The sequence below is a fragment of the Borostomias antarcticus genome (assembly GCF_949987555.1).
Source record: "Borostomias antarcticus genome assembly, chromosome: 7".
Lineage (NCBI taxonomy): Eukaryota > Metazoa > Chordata > Actinopteri > Stomiiformes > Stomiidae > Borostomias > Borostomias antarcticus.
This window is the reverse complement of record NC_140240.1, coordinates 4,077,659-4,097,672: the sequence shown is the minus strand read 5'-3', so window position 1 is coordinate 4,097,672 and position 20,014 is coordinate 4,077,659. Positions and strand designations below refer to the sequence as shown.

Genomic DNA, 20,014 nt, shown 5'->3' with positions numbered 1-20,014 from the left:
TCATTCTACACTGCTTTGCTAAGTCCACACCACACCTCCACACACACAAACTCTGTACAACACAGTTTCACACCGAATGACAACTGACTAAGCTACAGTGAAAGTACAGAGCAGACTACACTTCATTATTGCTCTGCTCAAACCCCAACTCCCAGGTCAGGTGGACCCAGAGGGAGAGGAGACTGTGGCGTACAACTGTGGGGTGATCAGCTTTGGGCGCCGTGCCCACCAGGCAGAGTGTGGGGGCAGTGTTGGCGGCGGTCAGGTGTGTCCAAACAGCAGCGCTGTCAGACAGACTGGCAGGCTGGCTGGCGTCAGCGGGCACACGCGTGTCACGGCACACCACACGCCGAGGGCCCGCATTCCATCGCTCCCACACGCGTGTACACAATGAACGCTCAGTCCCAGCATCACGCACCACCGACAACAGCGATGTGAAGTATTCCAGCCAGGACAAAGATAGAGCGGGCAGGGGGAGGGCCATGTGGGTGGGGGGTGAGACCTGGGAGGTGAGGAAGGGAGGAGGGAAGGGAGAGTCAGAACAATGCCAGCAGAACCTGCATGAAACCTAGAAACCTACATTGTCTAGTGGAGTAACAGCAATCAATGACAATTATGCTTTTCATACCTGAACTCTTGAAGGGCATGACAATACTTCTCGAAGACGTAGATAAAGTTTTTATGTTTTTATTCGAAGTGTCAATGTGATAGAGTACAAAACCTTAAATGTGAGATGCACTTCACAGGTACTCCAGTCAATAGGCCTGAAGAAGACAACTTATTTTATTTATTTTTTAAAAGGTCTCTGCTGCCCTCCTCTGGTCTAAACTAGCATGGCATCATTGCAGCAGCCCCTCCTTTGGAGGCCTGAGACTTATTCGGTGACAAATACGGAAGGAAGACAAGGACACAATCTGCGTTTGGATATCTTACTGATGTCAGTGCTAGATTGGTAAGAATTTGCATGTCTATTTCTACAGTTTCAGTAGTTTTCCTGGGCCCTCAAACCATCTCCAATACAATGCACCACAACGACATCTGGTGTGAATTAGAGAGCCCCCTCTAAACACACACACACACACACACGCACACACACACACACACACACACACACACACACGCACACACACACACACACACACACACACACACACACACACACACACACACACACACAGCCCTAAAGATCACTTTAAAAAAAATCCCTCTCAACTCCTGAACTTCCGACATGACTTCAGTCGACACTAAAAGTATAACCAACCACCCAAGGACAGAAACACATCAGCCAATGGGAGGGGGGAGGAGTAGGCCAGGCTTAGGTGGAGTCTGGCACCAAACCCTGGTCTAGAGGCCTTTTCATATTGGAGACTGCTGACATACTAGCTTCTAGTGATCTGTTGTGTCATAACACAGGAAACAGTTGACATTAAGTGCATCAAAGCCAATCAAGAGGAAATAGGCAGCATAATCAACAACATAAATAAACATGAAACACTTACATGATGGATGGCCCATTTATTAGATATTTCTTACCATACAAATGATGTTTTACAGTCACCTGACCTCGGTCTCTGAGTTATGCTTTCATATTCATTATTATCATGAATCATGATTATTGACAATGGTAGCCTATGTGATTCTGATGGTATATTTTCAGTTTATGTCTTACAACAGGTGATGAATGACGTGTCTGATGTGAGACAATACAGCACAGCACTAATGCAGCATTGATCGCAAACCTCATTTGAGATTCAGGTGACCGATGGTGTGCTGGCTGGTCTCAGACGGTCTTGAAGAGCCCAGACATGACGTAATCTGACAGATCTCCGTCGATGAGGCCAGTACCGTTGTTGTGGATGAACCAGCAGGGGACATTCTCCCCGTTCTCCATGTCCAGCCTGAAGTCCCGCTGCCAGCCCCTGGACACAGAGGACAGGCACGCCAAACTGATGAGAATACGCACGTGTAGGCATAATCCAATCTTGATTTACCCTATGTGGGAGCACTCAAAACTAAGGGGTAGGGCCAAGTGGTGGAATTGGGATTGGCCCTTCACATGTCAGTATAAGATTTTCGATGGCGTAATTGGCTTAAGCGTTGTTTGTGGAGGTGGTCGTGTGTGTTTGTAAGTCAGCAGATTAAAGATCGAACCCAGCGTGGGGCAAGTGAAGGTTTAAGCAAAACCGACGAGCAACACAGTGACACCTGTGTGCAGGTGTTTGTGTACCGTGTGGAATACTGTACCTCGTGTGAGACTCGTACTCTACCTTGTCACAGTGAGCTCCTTTCCCTTCACCAGCATGGTGGCGTCTGGTTTCTCGGGGACCTCTCCTGGACGCAGGTCTCTCACCTCAAACTGCACCCCATGATAGAACTGGCCTGTGGAGGACACACAAGCTTATTTGGTTGATACTACTAAGCTTTTGGTGTACGATGCACTGCATTGTATTCTGGGCAAAATTTAACCTTAAACCAAAATACTGGCCTAACAATGGGTGAGTGCACGTAAAGATAACTTCACTACAACAGGACGGGTGCCCCCCTGTGGTGTAGTATGGTACTGCGGGTGCTTTGGTGTACCTAGCAGGCCGTGGACCATGGGTGAGAGCAGGTGGCTGTCTAGTGTGTAGAAGCCCAGGTAGTCCTGGTGGTAGGGGTGACCCTTCCACACTTTGTGCAGGAGGACCACGAACTTCACAGAGTCGCTGAGGGTGATGGTCAGACTGTGGTCTTTGGTCACCTCCACGTCCATACTAAATAGTAAATGGTAAATGGTAAATGGCCTGCACTTATAGTGCGCTTTTATCCAAAGCGCTTTACAATGGCCTCTCATTCATCCATTCACACACATTCACACACCAATAGAGGCAGCTGCCATGCAAGGTGCTAGCCTGCTCATTGGGAGCAATTTGGGGTTCAGTGTCTTGCCCAATTAAAAGACACTTCGACATGTGGACAGGAGGAGCTGGGATTCGAACCATCGACCCTACGATCAGGGGACAACCCGCTCTACCTCCTGAGCCACAGCCGCCCCTACTGAAGGGGGAACAATAAAGAAAAAGAGATGAGAGAAGAGGGGCCTATCTGTGAAATGAGGGAGTTAAGATAAGTCATCAGATTCACCCTTTATCCAAAGCGGTTGTGTGTGGCTGTACAGTACATCAGCTCACAATGTCTTGCCGTAGCAAAAATTAGGACATACTAATCTAACACCTTTAGAGGGTATGGATCACATTGCACTAATTATTTTATGTCACCACACAGATAAAGTGATTAAGTTGAAACTTCCACCCAAGTGTTAACACCACTCACCTGCGTCCCTTCAAAGAGGCAGTGGTGGACCACAGCAGCTTGACCTGCTTGCTGTACAGAGACACAGTGATGTCCTGAGTGGTGACCTCCAGTCTCAGCCCTAGTCCAGGGTGGACGATTCCGAAACGCCCAAAGTAGGTGTTAATTTTCCCACCTGGGGCCACCTTCTTATCTCCAATGGTTTGTCCGTTTACCAAAACACCTGCAAAGCCACATGGGATGGAGGCAGCTTTTGAGAATAGCCAGTGTTGTTTTTGGGACAAGAGCTTCCAAAGAGTTTCAAGTGAAGAAGGTAGATGGCATTCTCGTAACGTGCAGCACCAGACAAGATGAGAGCTCACCTGACTGTGGGTCCCTCACCAGGTTGAAGATGGTCCCTGGCGTGTCGTCGATGTTGAAGCACAGCGCGTCCTCCAGTTCTGGCAGCTCGATCATGAAGTGGGGGTCTCCATCCGCTGCAATTCGGTTTGCTATAAAAGAATAAAGAAATAGTCTTGTGTACATAAAAAGTAATTACCTTGGCAAAGGGGGAGGTTTTACAACATTACAACATCCCAGAAAAGCCCTGATTAGACAGTACAATTGTGTTATATTGTTGGTGGACAGAGGCTGTGTGCTGTAAACATATATATAAATCTTCTTCTAGGCAATTACAATAAACAAATAAATAGTATGAGATGAATACATCTGTTTTGTTGATTTGTCTGCGTGTAAACTTGTCATCACTGTAAATGAGGGAAACCTCAGTGCTTCACGAGTATAAATAAAGGTTTGAAATGAAAGGGAATGTCTTTCACGTGATTCCTTTCCTGTTTCGATGAGGTCTTCCTCTCATTACATTTACATTACAGTCATTTACAGTAGCTGATGCTTTTATCCAAAGCAACTTACAATAATTTCATTTAACATAGGAAGTCAATGTACTACTACTTGCCAGAACTGACAAGTGCATCTCATTTCTAAAACAAGTGACTAAGATCATAATCTAGTGCTGAAGGCAAAGTGACGATAGGAAACTAAAAATACAATAGATGCTTAAGAGGGATGATCCTGGTAGTACTTCTTGAAGAGGTGAGTTTTGAGCCCACAGCAAAAGAGGGGCAGCGACTCTGCTGTCCTGACATCTGTGGGCAGTTCATTCCACCACTGTGGGGCCAGGACAGAGAAGAGATGGGACCGATTCGATCGACTGCAAGGGCCTCGGAGTGACTGTCAATATATGAAACTACTTCTATTGTATTTCAAACTGTGGGTGTCACAATATACTGGTTTTGCTATAATCCTGGTATTAAGAAAAATTGAAATGGTAATATTATGTAAATAATACAGACACGTTATATCGTATTTAATAACATTTTAAAATGAAAGAAATAGTAATGTTTTTTTTATTTTAAGAAGATTAAATTCATCGTAAGTTCAGTTTTTGAATAGAAAGAGAAACAATGGAGCAAAATATACTTAAAGATGCATTTTAAGTGATCACATTTTTTTTTTTTTATGATTGCTATAGATATTGTGATATTTTTTGCGGTATTGTGGTCTGATTAAACTTGGGTAGACTAATTGTTTTCAGGCTCCCCGCTAGGTGGGGGAAAGCAGCAAGCCCAACAAAAGGGCTGCTTATCAACTGTGAGTGTGAGGGTATGTCTATTGTGTTGGTAGAGTGATCAAATTTCAAATGTGTGAAGGTAGTATTTCAGGTTCAAACATCAACGTGTTAATTTAGCTTGGTCACTAAACCCTCAGTCTCTGTATCTACAGTGAATAGTTAATACTATTAATACTGGTCTAATAAATTCTACCTATTCTAGTATTTCAATTCTAATAGTATTTCAACCCCGGTCTGGTTTCCATGCACTACGAGATGAATGGAGAGTTGAATTGAGCTGCAGTTATTAGGGCTGATCCAGGAGGAAGGAGGACTTACCGAAGTGTAAGGGAGGGCCGTGTTGGTAGCGATTATAACTTGTCTGCTGGGGTGCATAATTGTCTAAACAAACCACACAAACCTTCAGGTAAGTAATCATTTGCATCAAAAGATATCAACCTCTATACAGCATGATTTGTTTAACCACCATGTAATGTTGTCAGAAGGAGGAGGAGGGTACCATTCTCACCATATTCTCTTGTCAGTCTTTCATCTGCCAAAAAGGGGAGAAAACAGGATTGAAAAAAAGTCAAAACAAAGACGGTTCACAACACACAGATCAGGTACAGCGCAGTATCTCAGCTCTGCCCTCTAGGCCTCCTACCCTCATTCAGCTTGTCAGCGATGAGGGGGCCTGCTGGCCCCTTTTCTGTCTCGGGCTTGGTGACCACCATGGAGGTGAGGGGGGTGACGAAGCTGTATTGGAGGGACATCTCTAGAGCCTGGGCAGTGGCGTTGCTCTTCTCCTCTGGAGTGCCACTGTTTCTGAGGGTTTACAACAAAAAAGTGCAATACAGTATATATATGGATCTTTTTTTAATTTTTTACAAGAGCTACATACAGTAGTACATTAGGGTTATAATAGGATCCATTAAAAAATGTCACTGACGTCTTCTCCAGCAGCTGTTGGATGGAAAGGTAGGCCCACATGCGCTCGGTGAAATCCCCGAAGATGTATTCCTGTTCTGGGTAGAGGACGTCCCACTCCTTGGCACTGGCCTGGCCCTGCACCTTGAAGTCCTCAAACTAGAGACACATCAAAAAGCAAAGGAATCACTTGAATAGCCTGAAGGGTGATAACCTTTGCACCTTGGGTGGGCTCATACCTGGGTCCAATACTGTTTATGTATAGTAATTTCAATTACTATACATATCTATGCTTGCTTGTTCTTGTTTGGCACAACAGAACCAATAGGCTTTTCCTAAAAACTCAAACTCCACCCTACTTCCAGGTAGACAAATTATAAAGCAATTCAAGTTAGTAAGGTAAAAAAAGAGGATTTAAACTAGTATTTGAATCCAAGTCTGGATGGGATGTCTCTCACCCCTTGTGCGTAAACCTCCACCAAGAAGTTTTCCAGGTCATTGTCGGTCAGCCGGCCGGCAACCACAATCTCAGAGCCGTTGAACAGCTGGGAGAAGTGGTTGGTGGTCAGGGAGTCGATGGCATTGTCAGGGTAACGCAGGTCCACTTTAGAGAGAAGGGGACTGGCCACTTCCTCATAGAAACCCTGAGAGACACACATATACACACATGGACAGACACACACACACACACACACACACACAGATTATTACAGATTATTATTACACACCCATCTGGTCTAGATAGTGAACACAAAGCATTAAAATGTGTCCGTATCCAGATATGATTTAACCTGATTACATTTACACCTGGTATTAATATGTGTCTGAAAATACATTTAAATACCAGGTGAAAAGGGGTAGTCACACCCATTCAGTCAGCATTAGCAATCATCATACACTAATGCAGCAAATCTCTGTGTGCGTACAGACAACTGGGCACTGTATGAAGTTGATATGCGGCAGGTGTACTGCTCAGGACTCAAGGCCATGCATGTGTCAGTGGAAAGTTGTTTGGATCAGCGGTTCTTGAGAAAGCTGGAAAAAATCTTCACATTTCGACACGTTCTGACCACAGGCACTAGGACCCAGATCGGTTCTCGAGAAATCTGCTTTAGCTAATGGTAGCTAACGGTAGATAAGCTAGCTAGCGCAGATTAAACAGTGTTTATATATTTGCTATATTGTGGGGAAACTTAGGCAACAGACATGATATAGATATTATATTAACTCATTAACTGCCCTGGGCACCAACCGTCGCCAGAATTTTGAACCTCTGGCCCACCTGTGGTGGCAGGAGTCACCGGAGTTCTCTATCTGTTGTATAAAGGTCCCTACAGTACCTGTTGCCTAAACAGTGTTGTATGAATATAAGTTGTTATAACCAATCAAATATATGTTGCTAGGTTTTTAGTTGTTGTTGAACAATATAAACCACACATATGCTGTTTTTTTTCATGTGACCTTATTTGTTACTTGTTAGTGCCAATATTCTGGATCTTCTGAATCTTCCTAGGAAGTCTGACTTCCCATGCATGAAACATCTCCAAACTTTGCACATATGTCCAGTCCAGTACCAAAAGTCCTCAACTGGAATTGTGGGCCAATAGTCCTGATGGTGGCCCTACAGCAAAAGTTTGGCGTCTTAAGTTTAAAATTGTATAAAAATCATAACAAATCAGCCATGCATGTTATCACTTTGCAGCCACCACCAAAATGTAGGCCCAAGTGAGCATTAGGTATATATGCTTCAAGCTGGCATAAATTATGAAGTCCATCACTCCATTTTCTCCATCTCCACCTGGTTCCCCAGGTATATGCTTGGCGGAGAGGGTGATTGGTTGTGCCCTGCCCTCCCTCCAGGCCCTGCATGACTCCAGGGCGCTGAAACGGGCCAGGAAGATCATGGCCGACCCCTTCCACTCGGGCTATGGTCTGTTCAAACCGCTCCCCTCTGGCACGAGGCTGCGGTCGTCAAAGACTAAAACTGTTAGACACAGAACTATACTGACTACTGCTACTACTATCTCTTTTGTAGGCCAGATGCACTGCTAGTTTTGTACTTATGCCAAGAACAAATGGCAATAAAAGGATTCTGATTCTGAATGTTTCCATTAATCGGTTTTGAGCAAATGAACTAGTCTATGTAAAGCGTAGCAATTTGTTTTTGCTCTGAAAGCTCCTCAGTGACAGCGGATCATCAAAACTAGGTCTGGCCAGCAGACGGCGAAGCTACGAGGCGGCTAATTTAGCAGACTTTAAATAGCAGGCCAACATCGCTAAGTTAACTGATGTTAGCAAACACCGTAACATTCATACAGCATAATCATTACTAATTACTCTGCAAGCTTGCACTAGTATCATGGCAACTAGATCGCTGTGTCTAGCTATGGTAAGCTGTGTCATTAGCTACGCTAGCTAAACAAGTAGCTAAGCCAGCTGTGATTCAGGGTTGGATCAGACTATAAAGTTAAGACAAGTTGTACTGTTATTTTCCTTACTAACAATGGAATGAAAGCAAAACTGTGAGACTCTGGAATTTCAAGAGTGTTAAACAACACCATGGTGCTAGCCAGAACTTGTGTGGGGACACAATACTGTCTGTCTCCAGAGATCTGTGAGAACAGATGTCAATGGATTTCATAAAATGATCAATAAAACCCTACAGGATTCATACTTTGTGGCGAATTTGATGTCAGAACACCAACGGACACCAATTACCCCCTCGGTGAGCTTCTTGTCTTTGAAATCGAGAGTTTAACATGTTTTTGAATGATTTATCAAGATGCCCATCCACATCCATTGTATGACCAAAACGGTGGTAGAGCAATTATCAGACTTTCTCAAAAGTGCTAGTTTTGTCAATGTTTTGATCTGAACCATTGTATATGATCATAAGTAACCTTAAAACAGGGCTAAACATGCATTTTCAATTTACTACTCCTTTAATTAATCCATTAGAGTGCCCGAATAAAGGGTGCAATAATACACATCGTCACATATCTCTATACAATATACCATGCTGCTACAAAAAAGGTTGGGCTACATCTCAACCGAAAGCAAGGTGCCACGTGTATGATAAAAAGGGCCTAGGGGCAGAGCTTGGACACGGCCTACCTGGAGCTGGAGGGACGCATCAGAGCCTTCATAGATCTTGCGGGCCAGTCCCTGGTTCTGCTTGGCCATCACATCCAGGAAGGAGTACTGAACATCATCTCCAAAACCCAGACAGAACAGAGACATATTCCCCATGACAGCAGCATGCACGTTCTCCTGGATCCTAGTTGGGCTGCTCTCTCCTGCACACACACAGACACAAGTTACTTATTTTACATTTATGTCAATCAATCAATCAATCAATCAATCAAAGCTTTATTTGTATAGCGCATTTCATACCCAGAGGCAACACAATGCGCTTTACAGAGAACAAGGGAGGAGGGCATACGACCCACTCTCTACATATTCCAGAGGGAAGCAAAAAAACAGTAATCACTCGGGGGCCAGATAAGTGAGCTGTAAAAATTCTTCCCTGACCCCTCTCAACAAGGCGATCGAGCAAGCTCCAGGAGTATGTTTGTCTACCGGCTAAGTTAATGCACCATTTAGATCTGTGATGTAAACTCACCGCTATTGGGCATCCCGTCGGTCAGTAAGATAATCATGGACACACTTCTCTCTGGGAGCTTGTTGTCCTGCTTGTCTTTGACCAGCATGTCCACCGCCTTTAGCACAGCATCATTGATATTAGTGGCTGGGGGAAGAGTAGGACACGGACAGTATGACAGTGTACAAACACACTGATACAGAGGCACCCATATTTAGAAGAACTATTAGCAAGACTCACTGAAACTCACATCCATTGTCCTTTATTTTTCTGACAAATGTCTTGGCTTCGGCCACATTCTCACTGGTGGCCTTAGAGAGTGAATCCTTCCATGTGGTGATTATGTTATCAAACAGAACAAGGCCAAAGAAGTCCTCCTCATGCAGGTCACTGAGGATGGTCAGCAATGCTTCTCGTGTCTATGGAGGACATATTGTACTGTATATCAGAGCTCAAATAATCACAAAAACATAAATTTAAAGCAAAGCAACTTGGCTTTGTCTTGCCTTCTTCAACCCTACACACGAGCACACACAAACACACACACACGCATACACAAACATGTGTTAGTTGTCAACAGTTTTATTAATTTCTTCTTTATTGATTTCTTAATGAGCAGAGTGGAAAAATCTAACATTCCTGTCTAAATCGAACATTTTAAGCTGATGATCCATGTTTTAGATGCAGTATGAGTGTTGCAGTTCTAAGGAAGTGCTACACTATAAGTCTGGCTTCACTAGTCTGATCACATGAGCTCACATTCTATTTTACCTCGTAGATCAGTCTGGTCATCCACACATTGAAACTGAGTCCCACTCGCCCCGATATTGTTTGGACCAATCACAGCCGTTTATCTAATATGGGGCAGGTTTAATACAGCGACTGTATCCACATGATACGATGCTCTGATTGGTTCTAGGTCTATCCAATTGCATCCAGAGGCATTTTGGTCTGCCCGTTGATAAGGCCCCTTAAAAAATCGACAATAAATGCAAGAAATCCAAACCACTCGCATTTTTGCGAATTGGGTCAGGCGAAGCCATGCTTCTACACTACTGGTTATGCATGTAATTTTATGTGTGAGGGGACCTAAAAACCCGGGCCGTGGCGGAATCCTAACCCCTAGACCACCAGGGAGGTGTGACTATGGCTGATCCTCATTACTCAAAACTCTGGGTGGAATGCTGGTGGGAGGAGACAGATGTCATCTCCTGTTCTGTTCTAATAGCTATTGGCTTGTAACCGCGGGGAAAGACCTCAAGGGTCAATCGTCACAATCCTTCACATCAGGACTAATAATGCAGACAGAGAGAGACAGAGGGGCTGGGAGGACACTGCTTCACTCACAAGGTCAATACTAGCCCTCTGAGGGTCTAAAGAGATACGTTGAGATACTGTAGAGGAGAACACACCAGAACACCGCTCCACTGACAACAACTACCGTTGTGCCACCATTTTAGGATTACCAACACAATGTCACAGGTCAGTACACTTACATTATAATGTTGCAAATACTTAAACATTAATATGCATGCGTTGGGGGAAGCTGTCCATGTGGAGGTTAGAAGTGTGTAACAGTTTACTTCTTTTTACTCCTTTTCAAGTCTCTGTTCAGCACTCTCTTTCCTCCCTCTCTCTCTCTCTCTCTCTCTCTCTCTCTCTCTTTCCGCCCTTAGCCTGCTGAAGTAAAGAAGAACAAGTGTCCCGTGATGAAGGAGGAGGACTTGAAAGGAACCGCAGTAAACTGGGAATGAAGTAAAAAACAAGACCTGGTGGAATGTGGTGAGCGTACACACACACACACACACACACACACACACACACATTCAAACACACACACACACACACACACACACACACACACACACACACACACACACACACACACACACACTCGACATGGACGGTTCTCTCACCTGGCGCATTTTGGCTCCATACATGGACCCACTTCTATCGATGACAAACACCACATTCTTTGGCACTCCGGGTAAGTCAGGTGGAGCAAAGAAGTGTACAAAATACCCATTCACTACCTGCACAGAGAAAACAATATAGAGCTGAGTTGATTTGGATCCATTCTCTACACATGGAATTTTTATAAAAAAGAGCCTAATATGCAGGGAAATTTCACTCTGAGCTGATTTAGAGGTCATAATGATCAACAGACAATATGAGGTCCAATCTAACACTGACCTGGATATCTCCAAGACTCTCACCCCGCTTCACATCATACTTGATGAGGAAATCTCCATCCATCAGTGTGCCGTCACAGCCTGGACACTTCCTCTGCTGGTCCAATGTCGGACAGAAGGACACGTGTGCCTACGAGAGAAACACAACACACATATAAAACAATGCAACATAACAGAACTCAACAGTATATTGTGCAACCTAACCAGGTTACAGTATATTGTTTCCTGTTCACTGGCAAACAGCATCACCTTAGTATCAGTGACAGTCTTCACCACCAGAGGGAGCAGTTCGTTAGTGATAAAGGTCCCGTAGGCGTCCAGGAAGGCAATGCCCTGGGGTTCATAGACATCTGCTACAATCTGTCCCACAAATACACACAGAAACATAAATAAACACACACACACACACACACACACACACAAACACACACATTAGAACAATTGAAACAAAGAATTGAGTAGTAAGCGTTAAAATAGACATCATGCCTAACTGGCCAGACTGGGTCTGGTCATAGTTGGGTCAGTACCAGAGTAATAAATTGGAAACTCCATCAGTCTGACATACAGTGAACCTAGGATATCCAATGGTTTGCATTTGGACATGAAAGGAGCAAAAGGTGGGTATGACGTTAAGGTCAACAGACCTCGAAGTTCTGGATCAGCTGCTTGGGTCTGACCCGAGTCATAATCTCATACTGGCCCAGTCGGCGTTGAAGAAGCTCCTCGTAGGTCAGAATGAATGTGACGTTACTATTGGACGCAATGTTCACCGACACAGAGAACTTCTCCATATTTCTCCCTGATGCCCTAGAGGGCACACAAACACACACTGATCACTCAGAATGCTTGGTTTAATGGGTTAAGTTCAATGATGGCCTATTCATTGCCCTGCTTCACTCACTTGACCAGGCCAGCGGTCTGCCCAGATGACACAGCCTTCTCATACTGCTTCCTTGCCTCCTTCTTTTCCTTCACCTCACCCACATAGATCTGACTTTCAATCTCCCTGGGAGAGAAGAGAGAGAGAAGACGGAACACTGTCATATAACCACACACACACACACACACACACACACACACAGAAGGCTGGAAAATGGGTGGGATACTGACATGCTGAAGTTGGTGATGAACGCAGTCTTGGGCATCTCCACCTCGAAGAAGATTTCCTGAGAGGAGTTGGCCTTGTTCATTGCAGTGGAGGTCAAAACTGTGTGAGCGAAGCGAGAGGTCACCTTACAGTCCACCTTCACACTGTACACCTCCACCTGTCCCTGAGAGAGAGAGAGAGAGAGAGAGACAGCGACAAAGGGAGAGACAATTAAGTACATTTTTAGAGGGGTAAATGCCACTCAGTTTCATAAAACCAGCATTATGTCATAGATGTATAATATTGAGCTGACATAAGGCTTATTGCCAAAGCAAACGGTTCCAGCCATAAGGACATGAGCAACACAACATGATCTCAGTGGTTCCGATTGGCCAGCAGAGATGAGTCAGTCAGGGCGAGCCAGTCTACTACAGCAGGGAGATTCTAATAAATCATCATTATCAGATTTTTACTGAAGTAAAACCCAGATGCTTCATACTACTGTCTTACCTTCACATCATTTGTACTTCTTTTCTGTAAAATGATAAACACAACTTATTGCGTCATTCTTTAGATTTCACAGAATGATAATTTCACTGATGATTTAACTTTCACAGTTCATGTTATTGTGTTTTTCTGTTTCTATTGTCATTCTGAATGGAAAGTAGAATTACCGTTGACAAATAGTAACAAACGAACCAAGGACCTCACACATATTTACTGAACAGCCTCAAATATTAGGTTTTCTGAGCCTGGGTGAATAGAGATTAATAAAACATGTGTATTCTGATCAATGCTGAGGTGAAAGAGCACTAGAAATTTCGGTGATGTTTCTGTCAATGCCAAGCAACCATCTTACCTTAATTACTCTGCCACCATCATCATCAGAGTCCTGGAAAACATCCATGTATAGGTGTCAAAATAGCATTCAGTAGAAGTCGGGTTTGGACTTTAGGGAACTGCCCAGTGGTTCCTTCATACCAGAAAAAAACATTTCATGCACTATTTTAATATTTAACATTTAAATTATTTCAAATACTATTTGGACCCGGGTCGGGTTTCTACTCATTTGTTTATAGATCTAACATAAACCGTCACAATTGCTGATTGATCACACTTCAACATACTACAACACCATGCAGCATCAACTGGTAAATACTGACCACAGTCACAACCATAAAACCACCGCAATCTGGTGGAGTCAAAGGGGGAGTAAAAGTTCTGGACAGGTCATAGTAGAGTCACCTGTGTGGTGGTGGAGTCCCGTGAGATGACCAGAGCTCCATAGGAAGGATGGGGACCACAGAGACAGGCACAGCCCCACAGCAGAAGCACAGTCCACACTCCAGACATGACCAAACTGCAGCTCAACACTGACTTCACTTCCCAGGAAACAACCAGACTCAACCCCACCCTGCACTATTGCCACCCCTCTCACAGGAGGAGTGATCTCTACGTGGCAGGAGGGCCTCAGGTGTTTGTGTGTGTGTGTGTGTGTGTGTGTGTGTGTGTAGGGTGGGGGGGGGGGGGTGTATGTGTGTGCACATGTGTTTGCCTGGCTGCAAACATACTCTGGCAGCTAACTCCTGGCTCAATCAGTTCCTTTCACTCAAAGTTCTAACTAACCACCCTGTTTATTATGGGACTCACAAAATTCCAGGGGTTTGAAGTCTTACATTATTAAGTGGGCATGATTTAGACTGTAAACAGAGAAGTCACGGTTCATGCACATTTCATGCATTCAAAAGACAAGACATTTGGTAGTCATTCCTGACAGGTTATTTTGCTGCAGATAGCGTTACGTTTTGCAGTTTTGTTTTTAATAGGTTATATGAATGAGGATTCAATTATGTGGTGGGCCGAACACGCTGTTTGTGAATAAGGTCTCCCCATGGGTCCTTAAATCGGAAAAAAATTATGTAAGGTACTGTCGGCGCTATCCCTTGAGAGACCGGGCATGGAGACCCCAGATCCTGTCCCAACCCCAACCCTTATTCTAACCCCAACCCACACTAGGGAATGGAAGAAGGACACCAAAACCAATCTGCTGACCTCCACTGCACAAGTAGAGTACTGGTCAGAGTAGTGGTCAGAGCATTGAACTCCCACCTGGGAGACCGGGGTTCAAGATCAGGTAGGGATGACTTTATGTTATCAACAGTATAACTGCTTTAGCCACTGAATGCTATTACCAATCATGTTGAATGCTATTACCATTAATGGAAGCTGCTGCTAGTTGTTGTGAGCTCATGAGCAAACTGGCTATCCCGCTCTCATTGTGCTGGATTAGCATTGGAAGCATTGGAACTGATGTGTCCAGGTGACAAGACCTATCTTAATTTAGCAGACATTATTTCATGTCATTTCCATTCACAGCTATTTCAGTGGCATGAGTAGCTTCCATTCTACCAGTCCTGAACAGAAACAAGCCAGCCACACACATAAGCCAGACTGGACCTGGTTTTTGTCTCATTTGCACTGGTTTTGCTGCTGTAAAAGCCGCACAATCCTTTTGTGGATTTGGCCCTTAAAGGTATAATATCTAATATGTGGATTAAAATAAACATTTTTTCAAAAATAATACATCCATAGGGCTTTGTGAAGGCTGCAAAGTAAAAGTAGGCCTATTGCTTTTCCATAAAAATTTTATTTTGTCTGAAATTATTACATTATGAAATTTTGACGTCCCGACAATGACACTCTGTTGATGTCATACCAGCCAATAGTATTACAGCGTTGGTACTGCGCGCTGGGTTGCCAGGTACTATTCTAGCTTCACCACTGTGAGATTAGCAGTAGCCAGCTAACATTATACTTCCATGAATTAGAAGCATTATAGATGTTGGTTAGTGTGTGTGCGACTATAAAACGGCAGCTTTTCCGTCCACTTCCACTCACTCTTTTCAGCTAAACGTTTGCTAAAATGGCCGAGTTTCGTCTTCCTGCTTCTCTGCCTGAGCCCCGGTGAACCGTGCGATACGAATCTCAAAAGCTCAGTGACTGAAGAAGGAGCAGCCTTTGCTCGTTGGACGGAGTTTATGGAGTTTCATGGGATAAAGTTGCATGGTGACATGGCTACTTGTCTACTAGACCGGTAAGCTAGCTAACTGATAATATAGCATCTTACTAAGAATCCCCTGCCGAAATAAAACTGCACCCCTAACTCTGAACAGTCTCATTTTTGTTCGTGTTCCCATGCATGTTTATTTCTCATTGCTGTGTGTACAGTAAGTGACTGGACTTTTGCTGAAAAATGCCAGAGCCAAGTGCAAAACCCTGACAGAGTGACTAGCTGAGTCCAGGAGAGCGGGATAGCTGTGGAGAGTAGAGATGTGTGTTCATATGAAGGAGGGCCTTGTGTGTTCTCCAGGTCCGTAGTCTCTTAAACTACGCATGGCAGGTCCTGAAGGCAAAGGCCCCCATGTTCAAATTACTAGCCACACCACCACCTCAAGAATTTCAGTACCCCCCCAAAAATGTTTCTGCAAGTGCCACTGTCTGAAGGGTGGGCATGTGTGCTTGTGTCAGCACACTGCCCCCCAAACCCACACACCACTTATCTGGATGCATTATCTCACCCCCCCCCCCAGGTCCACCCCCACCCTGTGATTAGGATGGAGGACAAATGTGCGTCTTCTCTAATATAGGCCTCTAGGTTGTAGTATATTTTTTATCCTGAATTACATCAATTACATCTGTATTACTCTCATGTAGTAATCATTTTATTAGAATAATGAATAAACTTCACTTTAGTTGGAACTGTGTTAATTTAGAGTTAAACATGTGAGTTAAAACAGATGTCCCTGAGTCAGCATTCCTTTGTCCTGAGTCAATAAGATGGCAAATGGTCGCCTCTGAAGTCAGTAGCCTACAGTTTGTAACATGATCCTAGGAGGACTCAAGCAGCCCCTGTGTCCGAAGGGGGGACAAAGACCAGCTGACCCATTGACCAATCAGAAGATCAGTTGACCACATATCTGTGTTAATGAACATTCCTTGTATGCAAATTTGTTTGTCATGTGATCAACGTTTTTGACCTCTTGTTCTACACGAAGATTATGCTTTTGAAATACACTGCAAGGTCTACCTAAATTATAAAAATACATTTTGTAATCACAGTAAAGTGCAACAACAAATGCATTTATCGTAGCCTAATCACCTCTGTAATGGATTGTTATTTTGTATTCCTGTTCATTTGCACTTTTTGAACACCTCTGGGTTGTCTATAGCCCATCAAGGTTTTGGTTACGTTCAATCTGACTCTGGCTACACATACTGTAGGGCAGGCTCATGGTGCATACAGGCTCATGGTGCCGTACAGAAGTTGCTAATATCACTGCAAAGCCTTTATATTAAATTATAGTATGGGGAAATTACACAGAAATGGGCTTTATATGCTATAGGACCCTATTGAATTTGCTTCCACATTTGTCAGTGGTCTTCAACATGAGGCTGTGTGTGGTACAGTAGCTACAGGTGATTTAGAAAGCGACTGCAAAGCCTCTTGGAGGGGACAAAGAACCAAACTCACATGACAGTTCATTCAATAATATTGAACTAGCCTACAGATACCATGACTGCAGATTGCTGCTCTGGACTTGGCACTGTTTTCTATCTGGACATCCATCAAGCTGTCCTGGAAAACCCTTACTGACCAGCAGACTGGTCAGTCTCTTCCCACAGGTATACTTACTTGACTTCTCATAGTGAGGGGTTATTTCCAACATACAGTATAAACATACAGTATAACTCAGTAGGGTGTGCAAAAATCCATACAGGGCCTTAAACATGAGTGTAACGTTACTAACCCCCCCCCCCCCCCCCCCACACACACACACACACACCTTCCCCTCCTCCCCAGCTGACTCTGAACAGTCTGTGTCGTTCTTGTATGTGTTCCTGTGTATGTTTATTTCTCATTTGCCGAGCTGTGTGTACAGTAAGTGACTATCTGGACTTTTGCTGAAAAACATCACAGAACCCTGACAGAGTGACTCATTTTGCTGAGTCCAGAAGGAGAGTGGGATAGGGAGAGTTGAGATGTGTGTTCATATGAAGGGGGGCTTTGTGTGTTCTCCAGGTCCAGAGTCTCTTCTAAACATTACCTATGCATGCCAGGCACTCGGCAGGCCCTGACATGTGTGTTTGTGTCAGTTACAGTGCATTATGTTAGAACTACATTATGTAATATGTAAACTACAAAGCTGTAATATGCAATGAATGAGTGCTAAAAGGGTTTGGTTATTATTATTTTTGTGCATGGCTGTAAGCCAACACCATAAATAGTGTTTGTCGGGTTGTCCCTCCCTCCCTTACACCGTTGAATGTTGACCTGCATTTCTCTGTTGGCACCACAAGAGGCAGTAGTCCCAGCACACCAAAATAAAAGACACCAAAATCAACCCGCCTATCTCCACTCAATCAGTCAAAGCTTTATTTGTATCGCACATTTCATACACAGAGGCAACACAATGCGCTTTACAGAGAACAAGGTGGGTGGGCATAGGTCCCACCCCATACATATTCTAGAAAATTTCTGCTGGCGAGTCGGTAGCGGTCTCCGAGCGGAATTCCACTCGCATATGCACACACTGACGCCCTGCCCTGTCGCTTTACTGATGGTAAAACTCATGTGGATCTCTGTTGGGATACCGTCGGGATTCCGCTTGCATGGCACACCCTCCCCTGTCCCTTTTCCCATGGTGGAACCCGGTTGGGATACTGTCAAAATTCCACTTGCAACCGTTACTGGAGTGTAGTCTTGAACAACCTAGTCACTGACGACCAGCTCAACATGATGCCCCGGACAGGTCAGGTAAATTCTGGTTCAAAATGTAAAGCTGTAAACATAACGTAACATTAGCCTAGCCACCAGCTACTGTGTTGTAGCTCTTTAGTTGCAAGTCTTTTATTAGTATAGAGATGGATAACAGTGTGAGGGATAATTCTATTTGAACAAGGTGATGATAGTGTACTGGTTCAATCCGTTAATGGTGAGATTCTACCACAATGTTTTATCATTGCTTAGAAATGCCCAGTAGATTAGTGTTAGCCCTATGTTGGGCATGTTGCTACTGTAGCTCAGTCAGCTACTGTGTTGTAGCCCCTTAAATTGTAAGTCTTTTATTAGTATAGAGATGGATAACAGTGTGAAGGATAAATATATTTGAGCAAGGTGATGAAAGCTCACTGGTTCAATCCTACCACAATGTTTTATCATTGCTTAGAAATGCCCGGTAGATTAGTGTTTGCCCTATGTTGAAAGCTATATTAGCGTTAGCCCTATGTTGCTAGCTATGGCTTTGGTAGGGATTTTGATAGCTTCTCTGGTTATAGGCTATTGGTAGCTAAGAGTAACTGTACTTTGATTTTTATGTTCATTATGTTCTGTTGTCCAAGTATGATTTAGTCAACATTCTTGTTAGTTGGCTACAACTAACAACCATGCACATAAGCCAGGCTCGACCTGGCCTGGTTTTTAAAACGAAGGATGAAAGAAATGAAAAGTAGACCAATGTTCCAATGTAGTGTATGAAACTTTACACTAAGTGCATTAGGCACCAATTTTCAGATTCACAAAATCATCCACTTCCCAGCTGAAACCTTAAAGTCGCACTGAAATGAAAAAGGCATTCTGTCCCATTTTGGTTCACATAATTGGTCATAGTGTTCACCTATTCAACGATGTATGCCAAAAAAATTACAAAATTCTACTTTTGTTGTAATCTTATATCAAAGTATATAATTTCTTACTTCCTGGAAAATGGTTGGTCACGCGCAATGATGACAACAGGTACCTTAGATTTAGTCCAATAATCTCACGACATCCACCCGTCAATCAACGCTATCCTTCTATCGAATCTGTCTGAAGTTCTTAAAACCTGTCCAGTTGTCAATGTTCCAATCAAATTCCTCTAAACATATGTCCCACCCTCATAACTTGTTTGCGTCGGAAATACATCAAACTACGGAAGTTAGATGATCTCAAACGTCCGTTTCAGTGCGACTTTAAGACCAAGATCAAGGCATGCCCCATACAGTATTAACACTACATATAGTATATCAACCCATTCTGTATCAGCCTGGGCTGTCTCTCCATTCATCCCTTTCTACATTCATATGTCTCTGTGGTTGGACTTCAGTGCAGTTCCAGTGAGCCTCATTTTGCCACTAGCTGCCAAAAACACTTGCTCCAGGGGCTTTAGGCTTCTCAAGCGCTGTCTCTCCCCCAGACCTCACCCCACTGAACACAGAGGGAGCCACCTTCCCCATACGCTCTGAGGACAGACACAGAGAGACAGCTATGA

The 20,014-nt window shown here is 43.9% G+C and overlaps 1 protein-coding gene across 1 annotated transcript; it reads right to left on the bottom strand.

Annotated features, from left to right (window-relative positions):
* Positions 1-1,780: 1,780 nt before the first annotated feature.
* LOC311311294 (inter-alpha-trypsin inhibitor heavy chain H3-like) lies at positions 1,781-14,060 on the bottom strand (the record flags this gene model as incomplete). The annotated part of the gene is made up of 19 exons (XM_084440974.1): positions 1,781-1,919; positions 2,268-2,379; positions 2,581-2,753; positions 3,313-3,514; positions 3,654-3,782; positions 5,565-5,725; positions 5,850-5,986; positions 6,286-6,471; positions 8,942-9,123; positions 9,450-9,575; positions 9,679-9,847; positions 11,345-11,457; positions 11,618-11,750; positions 11,870-11,980; positions 12,265-12,427; positions 12,522-12,626; positions 12,731-12,885; positions 13,218-13,241; positions 13,953-14,060. The coding sequence occupies 19 exons, from the start codon at positions 14,058-14,060 to the stop codon at positions 1,781-1,783; spliced, it is 2,628 nt and encodes an 875-aa protein (XP_084297100.1).
* Between the last annotated feature and the right edge of the window lie 5,954 nt (positions 14,061-20,014).